At 43.5% G+C, this 24,082-nt stretch overlaps 1 protein-coding gene across 5 annotated transcripts in view; it reads right to left on the reverse strand.

Moving 5' to 3' along the window:
• Positions 1 to 24,082, reverse strand: part of SBF2 (SET binding factor 2) — a 555,237-nt gene that overhangs the window by 104,899 nt on the left and 426,256 nt on the right. For all 5 annotated transcript variants that reach the window (XM_084630065.1, XM_084630064.1, XM_084630063.1 and 2 more), the window contains exon 18: positions 4,857 to 5,027. In XM_084630065.1, the coding sequence (XP_084486191.1) occupies positions 4,857 to 5,027 (171 nt within the window). The remainder of the gene's footprint in view (positions 1 to 4,856; positions 5,028 to 24,082) is intronic.

The following is a 24,082-nucleotide window of genomic DNA, read 5'->3' on the forward strand; positions in this document are numbered from 1 at the left end:
ACTACGAGTTTAAGTCAAATTTAGCAGCGTTTGATCAATTTAACCCTGCACCCGTCCACATGACGAAGCCATTTTTGTTGACTTAAAGGGCTCTAAAATCGATTTCTGTACTCCTCCCCGATGAGGGGATTAGCGCTGAAATCGACATCGCCGGGTCGAATTTGGGGTAGTGTGGATGCAATTCGACGGTCTTGGCCTCCAGGAGTTATCCCAGAGTGCTCCACTGTGACCACTGTGGACAGCACTTTCAACTCAGATGCACTAGCCAGGTAGACAAGAAAAGCCCCGGGATCTTTTGAATTTAATTTCCTGTTTGGTCAGCGTGGCGAGCTCATCAGCACAGGTGACCATGCAGAGCTCAGCACCACAGGTGACCATGGAGTCCCAGAATCGCAAAAGAGCTCCAGCATGGACCGAACGGGAGGAACTGGATCTGATTGCTGTATGGGAGATGAATCCGTGCTATCAGAACCCTGTTCCAAAAGATGAAATGCCAAAATATTTGCAAAAATCTCCAAGGGCATGATGGACAGAGGCTACAACAGGAACCCACAGCAGTGCCACATGAAAATTAAGGAGCTCAGGCAAGCCTACCAAAAAACCAGAGAGGCAAATGGCCATTCCGGGTCAGAGCCCCAGATATGCCATTTCTATGATGAGCTGCATGCAATTCTAGGAGGAGGCCGTACCACTATCCCACCCCTGTCCGTGGACAACTGCAAGGGGGGAGTCTCATGCAACACGGATGAGGATTTTGGGGATGAGGAAGATGATGAGGAGGAGGAGGAGGATAGGGCACAGCAGGCAAGAGGAGAAACCGTCTCCCAGACCACCAAGAACTGTTTATCACCCTGGAGCCAATACCCTCCCAACCCTCCCAAGGCAGGCTCCCGGACCATGAAGCTGGAGAAGGCACCTCTAGTGAGTGTACGTTTGTAAATATAATATATGGTTTAAAAGCAAGCATGTTTAATGATTAATTTGCCCTGAAGACTTGGGATGCATTTGTGGCCAGTACACCTACTGCTGAAAAGTCAGTTAACGTGTTTGGGGATGGAGCAGAAATCCTCCAGGGACATCTCCATTAAGCTCTCCTGGAGGTCCTCCAAAAGCCTTTGTAAAAGGTTTCTGGGAGGGCAGCCTTATTGTGTCCTCCATGGTAGGACACTTTACCACACCAGCCCAGTAGCACGTAGTCTGGAATCATTGCATAACAAAGCATGGCAGCATATGGTCCTGGTGTTTGCTGGCATTCAAGCAACATCCGTTCTTTATCTCTCTGTGTTATCCTCAAGAGAGTGATCATCCCAGAGAATTGGGTAGGTGTGGGGTTTAGTTGGGTTTGTGCTGCACATTACCCCGAAAACCGCAGCCCTTCCTTTTAAATGGCCAACCCAACGGGTGCTTGGTATTGGAAAGGAGGGCGCTCTTGTTTGAAACCATTCCCACATGTTATGAAGGTTGAAGAAGCCGAAAGACTTTGGCTTACCATGGCTGCCTGCAAGCCGAATTCTGTTGCCTGGCTCTGCGTGTGTGATCTCTTACACCAAACCGGCAGGCCCTCAATATAAGAGGCAAAATGCGACCTTGTACTGAAAGCACATGTGCTATGTAATGTTAACAGCTTGGTTCACCGTGAAAGAGTCTACCCATCGTTCTCTAAAATGTGGCTTTTTAAATACTACTCTCCCTTTTTTTCCCTCCCACAGCTGCAAATGTTTCAATGCTCCCCCTATCATCTCCGGGAGCAAGATGAGAGGTGGCAGCAGTGCGATGAGAGGATGCAATGCTGAGGCTTCTGGGGGATCAAACTGATATGCTCCAGCGTCTGGTGGAGCTGCAGGAAAGGCAGCAGGAGCACAGACAACCGCTGCAGCCCCTGTGTAATCACCCACCCTCCTCCCCAAGTTCCATAGCCTCCTCAGCCAGATGCCCAAGAACGAGGGGGGGTGCCTCCGGGCACCTAACCACTCCACCCCAGAGGACTGCCCAAGCAACAGAAGGCTGGAATTCAATAGGTTTTGAAGTGCAGTGTGGCCGTGGCCTTGCCCTTCCCTCCTCCCACACCCCTCCTGGGCTACCTTGGCAGTTATTCCCCTATTTGTGTGATGAATTAATAAAGAATGCATGATTTTGAAACAACAATGATTTTATTGCCTCTGCAAGCGGTGATAGAATTGGGGAGGGCGGTTGGCTTATAGGGAAATAGAGTGAACCAAGGTGATGGGTTTTCATCAAGAAGAAACAAACAGAACTGTCACACTGTAGCCTGGCCAGTCATGAACCTGGTTTTCAAAGCTTCTCTGATGCGCAGCACGCCCTGCTGTACTCTTCTAATTGCCCTGGTGTCTGGCTGCGTGTAATTAGTGGCCAGGCGATTTGCCTCAACCTCCCACCCTGCCATAAATGTCTCCCTCTTACCCTCACAGATATTGTGGAGCACACAGCAAACAGCAATAATAATGGGAATATTGGTTTTGCTGAGGCCTAACTGAGTCAGTAAACTGCGCCAGAGCGTTTTTAAATGTCCAAATGCACATTCTACCACCATTCTGCACTTCCTCAGGCTATAGTTAAACTGCTCCTTACTACTGTCCAGGCTGCCTGTGTATGGCTTCATGAACCATGGAATTAAGGGGTAGGCTAGGTCCCCAAGGATAACTATAGGCATTTCAACATCCCCAACGGTTATTTTCTGGTCTGGGAAATAAGTCCCTTCCTACAGCTGTTCAAACAAACCAGAGTTCCTGAAGATGTGAGCATCATGTACCTTTCCCGGCCATCCCACATTGATGTCGGTGAAACGTCCCTTGTGATCCACCAGTGCTTGCAGCACCACTGAAAAGTACCCCTTGTGGTTTATGTACTGGCTGCCAAGGTGGTCCTGTCCCAAGATAGGGATATGTTTCCGTCTATCGGCCCACCACAGTTAGGGAATCCCACTGCAGCAAAGCCATCCACTATGACCTTCACGTACCCGGGAGCCCATGACAGACAACATGGAGAAATTCGCTATTGAGACAATAGCAGCAGAGCAGAGTTGCAGCGGAAGCGGTGTATGACGACGGTTAGCAGTCCTACTGCACCGTCTGCTGCCAGCAGCACCCACGACACAACAGCGGCGGTATCGGTGAGCTGAGCTGAGCTGAGCAGGCTGCACGCTTGCCGTGGTATGGCGTCTGCGCAGAAAAAAGGCGCGAAACGATTGCTGTTCCTTTCACAGAGGGAGGGGCAACTGACGACATGTATGAAAAACCACCCGCGACAATGTTTTTGCCCCACCAGGCATTGGGAGCTTAACTCAGAATTCCAATGGCCGGCAGAGACTGCGGGACCTGTGGGATAGCTAAGTCGATGCTAGCCACGGTAGTGAGGATGCACTCCGCTGACTTAATGCACTTAGTGTGGACATACGCAATCGACTGTATAAAATCGATTTCTAAAAATCGACTTCTATAAAATTGACCTAATTTCGTAGTGTAGACATACCCTAATTGCCTGACACAGATGATTTTGTCCAAAGTCCTATGGTGTTCAGGTGAGGCTTGTGTGGATATACATAATTTATAGCACAGCTTAAATGTTCATGTTTTCACATGCTCGATTCCAATTCAAGCATTTGCTTTCTGTAAACATGGTAGATGGCATGTCGGCTAACTATATGATAGCCCGAGGAAATTCAAATAAAGACATCTGGTAGCTGATATCATGTATCCTCATTTAGCTGGTGATAAAGAATTAAAATAGCAGGGATCTATTCAATGTGGAAACATTTTTACAAGTAATTTTCAGTACAATTATACATTATTTGGGAATGTGAATATGGGTGTCTGCCTGTGTTTCCTCCCCTACAGTAATTTCCTTCCCTCCGCAGCTTTCCACACACCACAAGTGGACAGGGGACTTCCTCATTCAGCAACTTTTCCCATCCCCCTGACAAACCACATGACTGAGGGTGCATTCTCTGCATCTCACTCTTCCCAAGCCCATATAGTTATGTGGATCTATACTCTGCAACTCTCTCTCTTCTCATCATACATCCTTGGTAGTACTTATCTCTCAAATCACATGATTAGGGATGATGGTTCTGGGAAGCTCACATAACAGAAGAGGATAGGGATGGTCCAGTAGATCACACCTGGCATGATGATACACAGCTTGGTGGAACATTCTTATTTTAGTATTTTCTGAATGCGCACATCATTCATCCATTCCTCCATTACAGAAACACTTTCCCCCAGCTGTGACAGTAAATTATGTTGTTTGGGAGATATAAATGATCTAAAGTTAAGGGAGCTGAGTGCTGATTAATCAACAAGGCTAAAAGCTGTTTTCCTGCTTAGCAAAATGTCTCTGAAATGCAATATAAAGTTTGCATACTATAAAGTCACTAAAAGGATTTTTTTTTGCTTAGGAAATTAAAGGAAAATATATTTTAGTGGAATGTTAAAGTTGAGACAGCAATGAAATTCAGAACTTTCCTTCATACCCAGGAATAACTCCCTGTGATGGAGACCTTTGGGTATCAGTGGGTAAAAAAAAAAAAATTAAAGTTTTATTATTTGTCATTAATCTGCACATAAATCAAGGGCAATATACTGTAAAGTATGTCCACAAGTTATATTTCACAACTTTGCCCCCATAACTTAGATAAATTTCAGATGCAGATTACAGAACAAAGTTAATAACATATATCTATTTAATGTGGAAATAGTAACAAGAAAACACTACATTTGTAGAACTGGTGAGAGCCATAAACTTACATCTTCATGACTTTTGTTGCATGTAAAATGTCAGCCACTACACTGCAGTAACATAGATTTTTTGCACTTCATTTATTTTATATATTCTCTTACCTTTTGTTTCAAACGTATTGTATGATTGTCTTCCCTAGCTGTGAGATACAAGGAACGAACTTGATTTTGCACATCACTATAAAATGTGGTTTCCCAAAACTGTTGGTTAGCCCATATAGAGTGGTCTTGTACACAGGTGTAAGCAAACTGACTAACTCCAGGTGCCAGTTTCTGAAAGCACAGAAATAAGAATATCAGTTAAAATAATCATCAATGTGTATATTGATATATTTTTACAACAGTGGAATATGCAGGCTCAGTACACTTTATCTATCTATCTATTTGGAGTTTTGTTTACTTTAAAAGCTGTAGTCACATAAGATCCATTGCAATGTATCCCTTCAGATCTATCATAACACGGGAAAAAGAAAAATTACCTACATGTAATTTTGCTTTGAAGATATCATCTCAAAGGATGATTCTCGTTCTAGAGTCTCGATCTGCCAGTACAAGATAGGGCCTGCTTGTGTTGCACTGGAGGCAAGACTCACGAGTGAAAATCCTGTGATGATGATATCTTTAAAGAATAATTTTTTAATACAAAATATAGCTTAGCTGCCAAACAGTATGTAATCTTTCACTTTTTATTACTGATATTCTAAAGCCATTCAGTATGAATAATGGATCATCGAAGAAGTGTTAGGATATTCCTTCATCTATGTAAAGTTTATTCTGTAGTTTTTGTATTTCAGAGTAAGAAATGCAATCATGTAATTTCAAATAACCAACATATTAGCAAAATATCAGATTTCCAAATAAAAATCATGGGTTTGAAATTGAAGCCTATTCTCCTGGAGTAATTTGATGGAGTACATTTGGCCTTTGAGGCTCCATCCTGAGGGCCCTGTGGTTCTACTCACTGTGTCCCAAGAACCAATGGGTTGAGAGGAAAACAGCACTGAAGATGGGTCCTCCAGGTTTGCTTAGAGAGGACTCTTCTGAGCAGCCATTTTGAAAACCACAAGAGACCTGGTCCTCCAAGGGCCAGAAGCGCTAGGAACAGCCAATCAGGGTCCTGCTGGACCACAAAAAAAGGAGCTGCCTGGCCTTAGCAGGTGAGTTTCTGGCTGGCACCAGAGGAGTGAAGAAGGGTTCTCCTCTTGGGCCAAAGAGCCAACTATTAGACAGATCTATAGCTGGCTGAACTTACATAGCTGGGATTGTAGAGAGAGAATAACCAGAAGACACTGGCCCTGAGAGAGGGCTGGAGTTAAAAGGGCCCGGTATGAAGACCACCAGGGAAATATCAGCAAAGGATTCAAGCAAGCAGTATGTGGACTGCTGTGTATAGGATCCAAGGCTTGGAACCCAAAGTAGTGGGTGGGTCTCAGTTCCCCTATCAGCCATGGGTAAAGTGGCACAAACCCCAAGAAGGGGAGAGGGCTTATATGGGAGCCCAAACAAAAGGCTGAATTTAAAAGGCCTAGAACTGAGGTTTAAGACCCTACCAAGTCAAACGGACTAATACCACAGAAGGGATTCATTTGGACTTTGTGGTTTAGCTGGCAGCCCCCAGGGTGAGACCGGGGCCACGAAAAGGACTGTGATACAGCACCCAGCTGCTCGGAGGCACTCAAGAGGTGAGTGCCCATTTACAGGTAATTGTCCGTTTGCCACGAGGGCCTGTTAGTTGGAAATTCTAAATTAGAGGCTGGTGGAAATAAATACCTTTCTCACCATAAGGTCTAAACTCTTGGCATCCTTATCTGCAAGGGCAGCTCTTGCATATTGTTATCTCAACTTTTCCATGGCTAATGGATGACTAGGGAGTGTGGGACAGGATTGGAGAACAAGAACTCTGCTTGCTTAGCTGGGGCAAAATACTGCTTTTCTGTCTTCTTAGGGGTAGAAGCACAGGTTGCTGGTGCATTCCACACAGTTCTTGCAGGTTCCAGTATGGCCTCGTTGACTGGGAGTGCAAGTCGGCTAGATCCCATAGGTGGTAGAATGTACACAAGCTTGCGTTGAGAGTCCTGGACCTCATCTAAAGGGATTTGAAGCTCTTCTGCTACTCTCTGAAGCAGCTCTTGAAACTGTCTGTGGCCAACTGAAAGAAATGGTGAGGCAGGAACAAATGCCCCATTGGGGGAGAAGGGAGAAATATTTGCTGGTATTGGTGGTACCAAGGATCCGGTTCACCTTTTTCCTCTTCCGTAAGCTCAGGAGGTTCTGATTGGCCTCTTGGAGGGGAGAGGTGGAAAGACTCCCTATTGGATAGCATGGATTCTGAATGCCATTCATACAGGTCCCATAGTCCCCAGTAAGGCCAATTTGAGGGTTCAAATGTAAGTTGTGATTCCCAAGACATTGTTTCTGAGGATGGGTCACAACCTGGATGGATGAGACGGGTAGTAGAAGATTCTCAATCCCCTTTCTGGGCTGAACTCCCTTGGTGGAGGGAACGATGTTCCACCAGTATGTCTGACTCTCCCAATGATGAGAAGGTCCGATCTGGTTCCATTGGTGGTGCTGTCAGTACTGGTGTTGGGAAGCTGCAGCTAATGGATGGATTGGGAGATGGGCTTTTCCCTGGTCTTAGGATCTCCCTGTTGAGGGTTGGTCCTAACAACAGGGGAGACTGCGGCTCCAGGAGGATGAAGATATCCCCTGGAGTTGTGTATTATACTGGAGCCTTGGAAGGTTGCAGGTTGTTACCTTGTGCCAGCAGAGTTGGTGTAAAGGAACTCTTAGTAATTGGTGGTTCCTTTTGGGGCTGTGAAGATACTGCCTGTGAAGGAGCCTCTGACCATGTGATCACGGCTGGTCCATCAGGTCCTGGTGCTTAGTTTTAGTTGGTACCATATTCAGTGTCAATGGTGGTGCATGGAACAGTATTGAAGGAGCCTTGCTCATATGCGCCTTCTGATCACTGCCATGAAATTTAGGAGAACCTAAATCTTTGTGTCCTGGGTGCAAGGACTTGCCCAACTTGTATGGAGTGGAGAGAGATCCTTTCTCTTAGAACTAGGAGGCGATCTATTTTTACGGTTATGACAGTACCCCTTATACTAGTGAGAATGCCCAGACAAAGGGTCCTTCACTTTAGTCCTTCCCTTTCCTGAGTCAGACACTGAGCTAGAATGTGTACTCATCGATGTTTCGGCTGATATGCAGGGGGGTCTCCCTGGCTTGGATTTGATTGGGGCCTCATGGAGTGTTCCATTAGGTGTTTCTGAAGCTGGAATTCTCATGCCTGTCACATTTGGTTAGGAAAGCAATGGCAGATACTGCACTTAGCAGAAATATGAGCTTGTCTGAGGCAACAGAGGTAGAGCTGGCAGTTGTCCCTGACACATCAGGAGTGAGGGCATGAGATGCAATTCTTAATGTCTGGAAGCCTGGGCATAATTAAGTCCTGCACTAGGGGATCAGAGGATTCCCCAGGTGAGGTTTTGAAATAACTACTATCTAAACTAATGAACTACTAACAATAGCAACTAACTTTATAAAACTCTGAAAAATAGTCACTGGAAAAAACGCTGAAGAGGATCAGTTCTAGACACTGGATATTCCAACTCCAGCCATGAGAAACAACTGGAGAGATGTCAGTCTGCACTGCCCCTTATAGCCTTGGTATGGCGCATTAGGAAAGCTGGGGTACAGGCGTGGACCAAAGCACAATACTTACTATAATTCTCCGGTGTCCGGTGCATGGAGTGCGTGCATACCCATAGGGGAATATATATAGGAACCAGCACTCGAAGAAGTTGTTATAGCTACAGCAGCAGTAAGTCTGGATGATGAAGGATATGCTTATTTACATCTAGTTTAGTACAAAGTACCACACTAACAATTGTTAAACATCACATAAAAGATACTCTGCACCTGAAAGATATATTTTACATAAACTAATATATAGAATCATAGCATATCAGCGTTGGAAGGGACCTCAGGAAGTCATCTAGTCCAAGCCCCTGCTCAAAGCAGGACCAATCCCCAACAAAATCATCCCAGCCAGGGCTTTGTCAAGCCTCATCTTAAAAACTTCTTAGGAAGGGGATTCCACCACCTCCCTAGGTAACCCATTCCAGTGCTTCACCACCCTCCTAGTGAAAAAGTTTTTCCAAATATCCAACCTAAACCTCCCCCACTGCAACTTGAGACCATTACTCCTCGTTCTGTCATCTGCTACTACTGAGAATAATCTAGATCCATCCTCTTTCAAACTCCCTTTCAGGTAGTTGAAAGCAGCTATCAAATCCCCCCTCATTCTTCTCTTCCACAGACTAAATAACCCCAGTTCCCTCAGCCTCTCCTCATAAGTCATGTGTTCCAGTCCCCTAATCATTTTTGTTGCCCTCTGCTAGACTCTTTCCAATTTTTCCACATCCTTCTTGTGGTGTGGGGCCCAAAACTGGACACAGTCCTCCAGATGAGGCCTCACCAATGTCGAATAGAGTGGAACGATCACGTCCCTCGATCTGCTGGCAATGCCCCTATTTATACATCCCAAAATGCCATTGGCCTTCTTGGCAACAACGGCACACTGTTGACTCTTATCCAGCTTCTCGTCCACTGTAACTCCTAGGTCCTTTTCTGCAGAACTGCTGCCGAGCCATTCGGTCCCTAGTTTGTAGCGGTGCATGGGATTCTTCCATCCTAAGTTCAGGACTCTGCACTTGTCCTTGTTGAACCTCATCAGATTTCTTTTGGCCCAATCCTCCAGTTTGTCTAGGTCCCTCTGTATCCTATCCCTACCCTCCAGCGTATCTACCTCTCCTCCCAGTTTAGTGTCATCTGCAAACTTGCTGAGGATGCAATCCACACCATCCTCCAGATCATTAATGAAGATATTGAACAAAACCGGCCCGAGGACCAACCCCTGGGGCACTCCACTTGATACCGGCTGCCAACTAGACATGGAGCCATTGATCACTTCCCGTTGAGCCTGATGATCTAGCCAGCTTTTTATCCACCTTATAGTCCATTCATCCAGCCCATACTTCTTTAACTTGCTGGCAAGAATACTGTGGGAGACTGTGTCAAAAGCTTTGCTAAAGTCAAGGACAACACTTCCTTGACAACAACATGTTGCAAACTACTTTCAATCATACTCAATTTGATATTTTTAACTATAAAAATATGCAGAACAGCCAGTGTAGTGTTTCAATATCAGACAGAAAGGGCCTTCCATACCAAAGAATAGCAAACTACTATTCAAATTTTTGAAAGACTAGTTTTGAAGTCCTCTGAACAATTCTGTTTCTACACTGTGTTTTCTTCCAAGAACAAGTAATGATGCACTTAAATGTCTGATCATATGCCATGTATTTATGAACAATCACAGAATAGATATTTTGAAATGGAACACTTCAGAAAATAACATGTAATGTTCTGCCATAATTTACCTCATTGAAGTATGTGCTCATAATTAACTCGAACATAAACATGAAATATGTAATTCTCATTCAATTCTCAAGGATTTCACCAAAGCTTCTGAACTAATAAGTCTTTGATATAAAGCTGTTTGTCTGATGTCATTTGAGCCGTAGGAACACTCTGAACATGAGCTAACTTCTCCTGCAAGGTATGCTGTGCTCTCTCAGCAGACTAATATTACTAAGAAATCTATATGTTATGTAATAATCAATACAAAGGTAGATTTTGAAATCACTATGGACCTCTTATCTGTAAATTCATTCATTCTCATGTATATCCTTGCATACCTAGAATTTACTTCTCACGGATCCTCTTATTCAAAATGAGTACAACCAACTTTACATTTTAAAATAGTCTTTAAAAATACTGATATTACAGAAAAAAGATTTATTCTCACTTTCCACATCCAATACTTTCCACGTGCACGTACACACACACTCATTATATGGCCCTGATCCTGCACTAAGATCTGCAGTGTGCCCTCACAGACTTCCATTAAGTTCAGTGGGACTACATTCAGGCATAGAGGTCCTGCCATATAGATCAGATTGCAGGAGCTTTAGTGTATGGGTACACATGCATATTATATTGTGTGTGTATATATCTGTATCTCAAACATACATATTTACTTGTGTTTATAGGTATAGTCTTCAATCCTATGGTGGACTCTATATAGGCAAACCCCTGTGCTCTTGTGGAAGCTTGTTGAAGTCAATGGGGGTCCTCCCATCTGTAAGGTTGGGGCCACAGATATTTATACACATAAATGTAAAGGGATATAGTGCACAAAAGAGAACTAGCTGTGTTGGCTCACTGCTGTTAGGAAAACTATTTATTTTTGCATTTACCCTTGGATACAAAATAAAAAACATAATACAAAATAAATAAAACACTCAAGAGTATTTAGATTCGTATTCCCTTTTAAATGTGAGTGGTACACTGAGCCCTCATGTTGTTTGTCTACTGTTATTTCACCATAAAACCCATAAAAGGTCATCTTATATTAGTCAGCATTACCAAATCACAGCTGTGTACAGTGAACCAGTAGAGGGCAATAGAATTCTGCAGAAATGGTATGTAATCCTTCTAGGCAGAGATTTATTTACCATATACATTTTCTGGCAGAAGAAACCCAGCATCTAAGTATGTATTTTTTGTGCGTCCCATATTCTTGAAAAAAATGTACACTCTATTATACATTATTTTTGTATTGCAGTAATTCCCAGTAACACCCCCACTCTCATGACTGAGGGCTGTTTTACTTAGAGTTGTACAAGCACATAGGAAAATACACAGCCCCTGCCCTGAGGAACTTACCATAGGAGTGGTAAGAAGTGACTAAAGACTGTAATCACCAGATCCTAAAATTTCATTTTTGGTTTCCTATTTCCCCTTAAAAATGTTACCCTCTCAGTAACAGTTGCAATCCATTAACATATTACAGCTGGCAGGACAGGTAATCTTGATTTAGATTTAATCATCATTCCCTGCTGGGGTAGAGATTGATAAAGCCTAATAAAGAATGCTGCCGTCTGCTGGATACTGAGAGCATCACCAGCTGAAAGGAAGGCATTCCCAAAATGTGTTGCCAAATATAAGCCTGCACTGGGGCTCCACAAAATGGTATTTACTTCAGTCAAAGAACTGCTGATGCCAAATGTCATTTCCCTCCCTCCACCCCCCGGAAAGAGAAATGAAATTATTACAATTCAGCTTTTACATATGTTGTCATATATTAACAATTATTATCTTCTGGCATGAAATCTGATAAAGCAAGCACAATGACTGAATAATTATGGCCAATTTGGATTATAATATTAAAAATCACATGTAGCACCATAAATTTACAGAATACTTTAAAATCAGAGAGCAAGGTACTTCTCTGAGCAGGGAGATTGTCTTAATATTTATTTTTTGAGGTATCTAGCAGTACGAAACTACACAACATATTGAATAATAAATAATAATGAATCATATGATCCTTTCTTTCCACAAAGAGCCTGATCCTGCAATGTGCTGAACACCTGAAATGCACTGAAGTCAATGAGAGATGAGGGTCCTCAGTACCTGAAATGAACTGACATGAAGTTAGACAAGACAAACACAAACCAAGACACAGGACAAGAGTTCAGGCAAGGGAGAGAATAGAGATTATGGATGATAAATATAAGGTAAGAAGGATGGTTCAAAGAAGTGGGTAAGTAACACAGTGGTGCTTTTCCTCTACCTACAGTAAATTCATATGCTTGGTTACATTACAAAAGGTAAATATAAAGCAAAATTAAAAAAAAAATCTAAATCCATAGCACAGCTGGTCATGTGTCCAACTGACAAGAAGATTCAAGTGCTCCAGTCAAACACTTATTTCACTGACCTTAAGTTTTGGATCATTTGAACCCTCCTCTTGGTGAGTTCCTGAGATTTTGACACTGTTACTTTCAAAGAGTTTTTTTATCTTAGCCATTTGGTATCAAATGTCAAGATTTACAAAGCCAACACTGATACCCACAGTATTTGGGTGACTGCATGCACTATTAGTTTTCAGAAAATCCCAACTGCTTGCAGATAGGGATTAAAAATACTTTCACTTTTCCTTAAGTAATGTGAATTCTGATCTTAATACTGATAGGGTGAAACCACAAAATATTTTAGGGATAATTATCTCTAAAATTCTCCCTATTTTTGAAAGCCCATTGAAATAAGTGAAATGAGATGTCATACTGAAAAATTTAACTATTCATGGTCTGAATATTAAACCTAGATTCTGAGTAGTGATTGTTTAATAGGCCAGCAATGAAATTCAGATCCAAATCTCCATTTAGAAACATGCAAACTCTGCAAACTTCAGAGTGTTTTATGTCCAGTTATTGATTCAGGCTTGTCCTACTGTTGAAAAAAGAAATGTAAAGCCTGGTTAATATTGCATTCAGCATCCAAAGTGAGGAGTGCAAAAATTAGGTAATAATCCGGAAGAAAGTGCGGAAATAAGTGAATGAAAATAAATATTAGATAATGTGACAGGACTTTATATGAATAACTTGTGGTTTTTTTCTTCCCTTATGCTAACATCCTCCATCTTTGATGGTGGAGTTCTCTTTGTACTCAACTTGTCAGGAGAGACTACTGAAATGAAGAAAAACTAGTGGCTTCAAATATGTAGTCTTCAAATAAAAGAAGTGCAGAATTGTAATGAGTTTGAGTATTCCTTGGGATGGCCTCCTAAGACAGGAGGTAGCCCAGTAAAGGTGTTCTTTTGTATTATTTATTATTAATTATTATTATTATTTCTGGTAGCTCTCAGGGAGCACTAAAAGCTTTCTGAACATGAGAAGGCAGGGAGCCAGCCAGAGACTCCAGCCAGTAGAAGCAGACGCAACCAAAGCAAGGACAGATGCACTGAAGTGAGGGGGTAAAATTGGGCCCCAGCCAGGGCCAAGCCTGCCCTCAGCACCCTGCTGAACCCAGAACGTGACCTTGGGGTGGAAACTGCAGAGAGGAGTCAGTCATAGACGCTAGTTGGTACAGGCAGAAGTAGGGACCCTCTGGACATTCAGGCAACTTTCTAGTTTTGACTGGACTTTTTCTGCCCTGTGCTGATTGGCTGTTTGCTTCAACCCTAACCCTCTCCCATCTGCTCCCTCACAGTCTCTTCACCTCTGCTTCACTACACACCTGTTCTTCCCTGCCTCTTCCCCTCAACCCCCTTCTCGTACCTTTTCTTTCCATTTAGCTTATCCCCTCCTAAGTAGACCAACTCCCCAAAAAATCACGGAACTAACATTATGTTTGCTGCCATCATATTGTTCACTCTGTATGATAGTTCTTGGTACACCCAGGACTGAGTCACACTGCCTCCACTGTGAGGGAGTCTTGCCTGTGACTGGCTGGGAGTCAGCTCCCTAACACCACCAGTCTTTTAGTCACTCAAGCACTCTCCTCTGAGCTATGGAAGACCTGTCTTCATCTTGCAGATGAACAATAGGTGCACCCCAGTCCCCAAGTCTCTTTGAATCTCTCCCCTGTCATATCCAGCCCGACACTGGCTACTCACAGAAATCCCAGATCCTCTGCCCCAAAAGAAGTGGTATGCCCCAGTCTATTAGTCTGACCTTAAATCAGTGCTCCTGTAAAATCAGACAGCACTTGTGAGCATTTATAATAATTAATAAAACAAAAGTAGGTTTACTTATGTAAGAATTGAGATTCTAACTAGAAAAAAGAAAGAATGCTGGAAACAAATGGTTACAAAACAAAACAAAATTGTAAAATGCAAGCCTGGGTCTACACTTATTAACAGTTACCTTTCCTGTATAACAAAGTAGGTTCCCCGCCCAGAGTTCAGTCTGTTGCAGAGCTGGCTGGCTTTCTGTAAATACCTTACATGTTACTCTTTATAAATAAATTTCCTGTAAGTCATGTGTTTGTTGTACAGCAGACCTTTTGCCTAGGAGCGTCTGTGTCAGACTCTGCTTGTGTGTTGTACCCTTTCCACCAGCCTGTCTATCTTGTTTATGTAGATTGTAAACTCTTCAGGGCGTGGACCATCTACTACTCTAAATGTTAGAACAGTGCTAAGCACAATGGGGATTCACTCCTAGTTGGCCCTCAGGCACTACAGTAATAAACATGATTAATAATAATAATGGTCCTGGTCTCGAAGAGATCATAATTTAAAAGAAGTGCTAAATCATGATAATCTGTGCTATGTTAAATCATGATAATCTGTGCCAACAGACTTTATGAGGCCCACCATAGTGGTGCTCCCCTCTTGCAGTCTTTAGTGAGTCAAAAGCAGGGGTTCGGGAACAATTTTTATTGTGGGGGTGCTGAGAGCCATTGAACCAGACTATAAAACCTGTATGTAATGGAAATCACATCAATCCAGGAGGTGTTGCAACACCCACAGCACCCCTAGTTCCAGCATCTATGGTCCAAAGGAGAAGTGTGGAAAGAGAAAGGCGTTATAACTAAGTCAAATAAGGAGGTAGTGGCCAGTACAGTGTAGTGGAAGGGGAGATGCTCTTACCCACATTGAAAACTTCAGGTGCTTAAACTTATATATCAAACTTTATACATTTAAAGTTTAATATGCATAAAAGACTCAGCCTTTCCTTAATATGCATCTTGGGACCCCTCATCCGTGATTCTCCTAATTGCTTCAGCCACCACTGAAATGCAGCTGTCTCTGGGGTTTTAACAGCATGCCACTACACTACATAACAGTTTAGATCAGGAAATGAAGAATACCATACCCAATTTACTGGACATAATAAAGTATGCCTTTAAAGTATTCATATACATGTTTGCAGAAAACTGCATATTTGGTGAAAATTCTAGGGGGTGGGGAAGAAATATGCATGTAATTTAACAACCCTGCTTTGTTCTGGAATAAAAACAATGTAAAGAGTAATTCTTTTCCTGTAATCTAATGCCGTGGGACTAAATGTGAGTCTTTCTATTTACCTAAACAAACAGTGGACTGGGTCCTTAATGACAGAACCAACCACTACTGAAAATCTTATCATTGCTTCCTATTCTATTATTTATTTTTCAACCAAGCACCTCCTCCCTCAAGTCTCAGAGGGCTGGAACTGAAGAATGCAGGCTTTTCTCAGTGTGTCTCATGACTCTATCATTCTGGGAAATTATGCTACTTCAGAGAAAAGTTATTACCGTAATCCTTGTCCAACGGTCCCTTTACAGGCAGAAGTTAATAAAATCCTCTCTTTTGTCTCTCCTTCTGAGGTGTGAAAATAGATTTTTACTGGACCTTGACTCCTTTCACTTTATAACACATAGCAATCAAAAATGCAAAACTGATGCTCTCCAGTAATGATGTTACCTAGGCATGACCAAGCCCCCCTTTAAACCCATATTCTTACTGTGATCTAATATAATAACCCTAGTCACCCAAGAATTATTTTAAAAGCAGAAGTGAGCTGCACAGCACCTGCAAATTAAGTGGAAACTAAACTGACATGTCCTGCATACTACATTCAAACACAAAATGCTGCTGGTAAATAATATTAAGGGGCAGACCGTCTTTTTGCTATCTGTTTTCCCACACACTGGGGTCTGAGTGGGGCTTGGAGGTACTACCACAAAAAAACCTACTACTACTATTGAGCATATGAGATTGGATTCCTAGTTTCATGCTCTAACCTCAGAACACATCATCTTTCTGTAGAAATAATTTGCAGGTTGAGTCCTTTTTCCAAGTCAATTTTTATGGCCATGGTATAAGCCTTGAAATAAGGGGAAAAAAAGTGGAAACACTGACAAAACTTCAACTATCATATTTTATTTTCTCCCATGCCACCCCTCACTCTTGGGAGAGTTCTCCGTGAACGTCTTTAAAACTACCTCACATTATCTTCCTTCAAAACCCTCCTTAAAACTCTCTTTTTTTGTGATGTCTAAAAAAAAACTTGACAGCAGTAAGGCTTCTGCTGTGCTAAGACCACTACTTATGCTGACCAAGATGGTCTCATTGTTTCCTTGTACTCCCGCATCTGTTGTCATTATTTTATACCCTCTTTTTCCATGATGCTTATAAAGAACTTGACATTGGTTGGGCCCTCAGTGTGCTGACACCACAACCCAGCATGCTGACCGATGCTGTCTCATTGTTGCCTTGTACTTTTCTGTCTGTACCCATCTGTTGTCTCTTTTCTCATATTTAGACAGCAAGTTTTTGGGGCATGGACAGTCTTTTTGTTCTGTGTTTGTACAGTGCCTAGCACAGTGGGGTCCTACTGCATGAGTAGGACTCCTAAGCACCGTAGTAATACAAATAAACAATAATACTAATAATATGTATATTTGAGAATATAGGTAAATAACAATCATTTTTTCTGTGCCAATTTCAACATGTTTAAAATGGGTAAAATCTCTAAATGGAAAGCTATTACCTGAGACCCTATACACATACACAAAACATTTTTAATTAGGGCATTTAGAAAACCACTGTGATTTTCCAAAATATTGGGATTACGATGTGGATAAACATTTCTCATATTGTTGAGCTTGTGGTTAGTACTCTTAGAACTGACCTCAGCCTTAAGGATAAACACATACCCAAGAGATTTTTTTTTCCTGTAAAGACTGAATATCCTCTGAAAGGATATCAAATTAAGAGCAACATTCAGCAGATATATTATGTCATCTTATCGCCTCTGCCCAAAACTACAAAAGATCTCTTTCCTTCCAAACCAGACTGATAGTCTATATTAAGATGCAGCTGAAACATAACAGGTTTTTCTAACATAAGCAGCATCGGGTTTTAATAAACTAGACAGGGAAAGAACAGCAAAATCCAATAATGGAAATGCTAGTAGAAACCTTTGTAGTATTTTGCTAATACAGTGCTTATTTAATGGAAACACTTAAGCCCTAAATGATATGACTGTATATTTTAATAGAGTATTAAGCCAAGAATTTATAACACAAACAGGTAGCATTAAAAGTTTGTCAACTTTTCAGGCCTACATAAATTCTCCTGTCGTCGGTTCAGATTTTTTATATCACACCCATTATGTGATCTGAGCACCTGTTGTTGCTGTTTTTCATTTTGTTGACACAAAAAAAGTGTCCACAATTGCAGAAACTGAGAATGGGAAAATACTGGTGCAAATGCCATAAAATGTAATATTATAATACCATGTAATTCATAAAAAATATCTCTGTGGAACAAGACGGGTTCAGAACTGGCAGAATGAAGATATAAAATCTTGGTGTAAACAAAGATGCCACAAAGATGACAAAACCATTTTTAGTAGACATCTTTCATGATAGGGATGATGTGAATTTATGAAAGTGAGAAGGTGTGCCACAGTACTCTGAGCATAATAGAGTTTGGATGTAAGTGATTTTGGAGGTCACAGAAGAGGGAGTTGCAATAATCGAAGCCTACACTGGCAAATGCAAGAATAAATAAATTACCTAAGCCTTGGCTACACTTGCAAGTTAGAGTGCATTAAATCAGCCCCGGGCACCCTAACTCCTGAGGTGTCCATACTGGCAAGGCACGTAGAACGCCCAGACTCTGCGACTGGAGCGCTCCTGGTAATCCACCTCCACGAGAAACATAAAACTTGCTGCAGCTCGGCTGGAGTGCTGCGGCGCCAGTGTGGACACCCTGGTCTGTTAGTGTGCTCTGATCCACCTCCAGAAGTGTCCCACAATGCCTGTTCTAGCCACTCTGGTCATCACTTTGAACTCTACTGCCCTGCCCTCAGATGACCAACCGTCAGACCCACCCTTTACATTCTCTGGGAATTTTGAAATTACCCTTCCTGTTTGCTCAGCCAGGCGTGGAGTGCTCTCAGCGCATCTTTCCAGGTGACCACGCCTCCACGCACCAGGCGATCCCTAGTATGGAGCAATGACGAGGTGCTGGACCTCCTCAGTGTTTGGGGGGAGGAAGCTGTCCAGTGCCATCTGCACTCCAGCCGTAGGAATTATGATACTTTTGGGCAGATATCAAGGGACGTGATGGAAAGTGGCCATAACCAGGACGCAGTGCAGTGCAGGGTTAAAGTAAAGGAGCTGTGGAATGCCTACCACAAAGCGCGGGAGGCAAACCACCGGTGCTGCCCCCACGAGCTGCCATTTCTACAAAGAGCTGGATGCGATACTTGGGGGCAACCCCACCTCCACTCCAAAGACCACCATGGACACTTCAGAGGCCAGAGCAGCACAGAGTTCAACAAGGCAGGAGGAGGAAAGAGGGAGCGAGGGAGCTGGGGGGGGGGGCAGAGCCAAAGGACAGCCCGGCATCCCTAGATGCATGCAGCCAGGAGCTGTTTTCAAGCCAGGAGGAAGGTAACCAGTCGCAGCGGATGGTGCTTGGGGAAGAACAAACATCAGAGGAGGTGCCTGGTAAGTGGCTTTTATTTTGGGAAGGTAGTTGTTCGGTGCGAGCTCTTGCGGCGAGGAAGGTTGCAGAAAGAAGGGCTAAGGCTGCATGCATGCCTAGATACGGAATAGAACATTGATGTGCTCTCTCACATCGCGGTAATCGGCCTCAGTGATCTCTTCAAAGGTCTCATGCAGAAGCTGGGCAATCTGCTTGTGCAGGTTCCTTGGCAGAGCTACTGTGCTCCTCGTCCCTGTAAGGCTAACATGTCCGTGCCACTGTGCCGTGTAGGGCGGGGGGACCATTGCTGCACACAGGCAAGCGGCATAAGGGCCAGTGCAGAAGCCGCATTGTAGTAGAAGACTCTCCCTTGCTTCCCAGGTCACCCTCAGCAGTGAGATATCTTCCAGGATGAACACATCCTGTGGAAAATGTGGGGACAGTATAAGGGACCCCTGCAGCTGTTGGCTCTCCCCAAGGCACAGAACCCCAGAGGACAGTACAGCCCTGAAACAATCAGTCCTGCTTGCCCCTGTGTTTACTCACCATTTTGGGGCTCCTGTGGGTTATGTGCGCTCACTTTGGGATGGGCAATTTCTGATATTGTGTACACTGTACTTGTCTTTAAGTACGGACGAATCATTGCTATGTCTGGTGTGAACAATGCCGCCTCTGTTAAGTGTTGCATTTTGGCTTTACAGATGCAACCTTGAGATCCCAGCCGTCCTTGTTATCAAGGGCCAAAAAACTGCAAAGAATCAGGAAGCGTCCGCGAAGAACCAAAGAGGACATGCTGCATGAAGTCATGCAGCAGTCCCTTAATGAAAATCAAAAAGTACAAGAGTGGCGGGAGAGTGAAAGGAGGGTCCGTCAGCAGAATACGGCTCGCCAGCACCAAAACATGGAGCGGTTGCTAAGCATTATTGAGCGCCAATTGGGCTCGATACAGGAGCTCATAGCACTGCAGACGGAGCAGATCCGTGCCCACTGCCCCCGCAGCCCTTGTGCCAAAACTCTTTCCCTTGTGCTCCCATGTCCCCGCCAACCCACTTCCCCAAACATCCGGTTTCTTATCACCACCAGCTGCCTCCAGCACCTGTAGCATCACCACCCAGCCCTGCAAACTACGACCCTTACCCTGTGCACTCAACCTCCATCACCATGCATTTTAGCCAGCCTGAAGTGCAGCACTCATTGTACGGCACTCCAGACAGGAAGACTGAATATGATAATAGGACATACGCAAATCTGTGATTGTCCCGTTCCCCACCCTGCCCCCTTCCCTCCTCCCACACAGCACAGATGTTGCATGCCTTTTCTGTTTCCCCAGCATTTTCCCCAGCATAATTCATTTATTCTTTTCAATAAATGAATTTTTTGGCTTTGAAAACATTTTTTATTGCATTAAATAAAACATACCGTAGCCTAGGAAAGCAACAGGCACTGCAAGTCAGTGCATCACATGTAGCAAAAACAGAAGCCTACTAGCATTGGAACCACTGCACTGCACTCCTGTGCAGGGCACCAGATATTACTGGTGGCTTCAGCCTTGAATTGCTGCCTCAAGGCATCCCTAATCCTTACAGCCCTGCGCTGTGCCCCTCTAATAGCCCTGGTCTCTGGCTGTTCAAATTCAGCCTCCAGGCGTTGAACCTCCGTGGTCCATGCCTGAGTGAAGCTTCCACCGTTCCCTTCACAAATGTTATGGAGGGTACAGCACGCGGCTATAACCGTGGGGATGTTGTCATTGGCCAGGTCCAGCTTCCCATACAGACAGAACCAGCGGCCCTTTAAATGGCCTAAAGCGCACTTCACAGTCATTCTGCACCGACTCAGCCTGTTGTTGAACTGCTCTTTGCTGCTGTCAAGGCTCCCTGTGTAGGGTTTCATGAGCCATGGCATTAAAGGGTAAGCGGGGTCTCCAAGGATCACAATGGGTTTTTCGACTTCCCCTGCGGTAATCTTCTGGTCTGGGAAGAAAGTCCCGGCTTGCAGCTTCCTGAACAGGCCTGTGTTCCAAAAAATGTGTGCATCATGCACCTTTCCGGACCAGCCTGTGTTAATGTTCATGAAATACCCACGGTGATCCACAAGCGCCTGGAGAACCATAGAGAAATACCCCTTCCGATTTATGTACTCGGAGGCTATGTGGTCTGGTGCCAGAAATGGAATATGTCCCCCATCTATTGTCCCTCCGCAGTTAGGGAAACCCATTTGTGCAAAGCCAGCCACAATGTCACGCACGTTGCCCAGAGTCACGATTATTCTGAGCAGGATACGATTAATGGCCCTGCAAACTTCCATCAACATGATTCCAACGGTCGACTTTCTCACTCCAAACTGGTTAGCGACCAATCAGTAGCTGTCTGGAGTTGCCAGCTTCCGAATTGCAATAGCCACCTGATTCTCCATCTGCAGGGCAGCTCTCAATCTCGTGTCCTTGCGCCACAGAGTGCGGGTGAGCTCAGCATCCAGTCCCATGAAAGTGGCTTTCCTCATCCAAAAGTTCTGCAGGCACTGCTCGTCATCCCACACTTGCATGACGATGTGATCCCACCATTCAGTGCTGGTTTCCTGAGCCCAAAAGCGGCATTCCACTGTGGTTAGCAAGTCCGTGAATGCCACAAGCCACCTTGTCGACTCGCATAACGCATATAACACATCATCATCGGACTCCTCACTGTCACTCTGTAGCTTAAGGAGTAACTCGACTGCAATTCGTGATGTGCTGGCGAGACCCATCAGCATATTCCTCACAAGTTCAGGATCCATTCCCACAGACCGAAAGGGAAGACAGAGCGCGCAATACAAAAAACTTTGAAAGATGGCACCAAATGTGGATGGAAGCACAGGGATTGCTGGGATGTGAAGCTATGCATCACAGGGCATTGGGACAGGACACAGAATGCCCCGCTCCCCTCTTCCCCCTTCCCACAAGCCACAGCGCCAGAATGGGAAGAGGTGCTCTGTGGGATAGCTACCCATAATGCACCGCACCCAATGCCGCTGCAAGTACCGCAAATGTGGCCATGCCAGTGCGCTTGCAGCTGACTGTGAACACATGGCAGCGCTTTCCCTGCTGTGGTCTCCGAGGGCTGGTTTAACTCACGGTGCTCTACATCTGCAAGTGTAGCCATGCGCTAAGTGTCAAATCTATGGCAAATGTGAACTATAATGGAGAGGAGATTGTAGGCGGACTTGCAGAGTGCAGTATAATTAGGTATAAAACTCAACAGAAAATTGAAGATGACTCCGAGCAAAAGGATATTACATGAGAAAGGGAACGATTAGATGGAGAGACACAATCACATATCCAATGAAGTGAGCTGTAGCTCACGAAAGCTTATGCTCTTAATAGATTTGTTAGTCTCTAAGGTGACACAAGTACTCCTTTTCTTTTTACAGACACAGACTAACACGGCTGCTACTCTGAAACCAATCACATATCAGACTGCTTACATAGAAGAATGGACATCTTGGTTACACTCAAATAAAGAAAGACAAAGATAGATGCTGATATGTCTAGGGAGGGCTTAAAAGAGAGGCTGAACATTATAGAGTGAACTCTGAAATTAAACTATGAAATAATATACTAGTTTTGATTTTCTAAACTTAGGGTACTGGTAATTAATTCTATATAACTTGCTAGTGTCATAAAAATTCTACAAATAAAGATGACTACAAGCTATTCTGCATTTCATATTAATAGACAATGTGTTAGTTCCAAATCCTTCGGTCTTTTCTCAAGACTGATTCAGACAAAACTCCCACCAACTCCAGTTGATGTTAACTGAAGTCACTTTGACTTTTGCCGGAATAAGTCTCGAATAAGACTACAAGATTTGTCTCTAGTTTGTTCTCAATTAACCCTCTACCCATCACCAGAGTATTCTAACATTCACATCCATTAGACATTTAGTCTTTGCTTTCCACAACAGGCCTTCATGCTTTTCATATAGCAATTGATACAGATAAATAATTCATCTTTCATTTAATAGATTCTGTAAGAAAGACATAACATACTAAATGATTACATTCTGGTTCCTTGAGTGACGTGGAACTGTTTACCTCTTTGAGAAAGTGTCTAAGATGACAATATAGATGTATGTTTAGAATGTGATACAGAGACCTGGCTGTCCTGAGTGTTACAATTTTTGATCTTCTTAGAGGTCCTATACTGTTATAACAAAAAGCTCCTCCCCACAGCTGAAAGGCTTCTGAATTGAACTGGTTATCTATTGAGGTCCATAAAGGAGATGAAAGAATTTACTAAGTTTAAGTTGTAAGGGCTTCATGCCAAATAAACGCTGTGTATAAGTCCTTAGTGAAAGTCTTTAGTTAGGAAAAGTATATTCCTGTTCTCATTTGGTCTAATTGATCCTAAACTATGAAGAATATGGTCTCTCCACTTTGAAAAACAAAAACCCTATTACTAATTTGTTATGTAACTATTGTTCTGTGAGATGTGTTGCACATGTCCACTCCACTTCTGGTGTGTGCATGCCCAGTGCACCAGAGTTGGAGATTTTTCCCTTAGCAGTAGCTGTTGGGGCAGTGAATGTGCCCTTTGCTGGCTCATGCTGCTGCACTATGGTAAAAAGGGTAGAGACTTCCCAGGCCCTCCTCAGTTACTTCTAACCAGACAGACTCCAATATAAAGGGCTAGGGGGTGGCTTGTGGAATAAACATGTGCAACACATCTAGAACAACAAGAGTTACAGAACAGGTTAATATTTTTTTTCTTCTTTGAGCACAACCATTCCACTTCAGGTAACTCACAAGCAGTTCAATCCGGAGGTGGATTTTGGATGCTACCTGAAAATTGAGTGAAGGACTGCTCATCTGAACTTGCATTATCTTTGGCATATTGAGCTATAGCATAGTGAGTTGTAAAGGTATGTACCAATGACCAAGTTGCAGCTCTACAAATATCTGTTATAGGTATGTGAATCAAAAGAGCTGTGGAAGCTGATTGAGAACTTGTAGCATA

Source organism: Lepidochelys olivacea (genome assembly GCF_965140295.1).
Source record: "Lepidochelys olivacea isolate rLepOli2 genome assembly, chromosome: 6".
NCBI classification, from domain to species: Eukaryota; Metazoa; Chordata; order Testudines; family Cheloniidae; genus Lepidochelys; species Lepidochelys olivacea.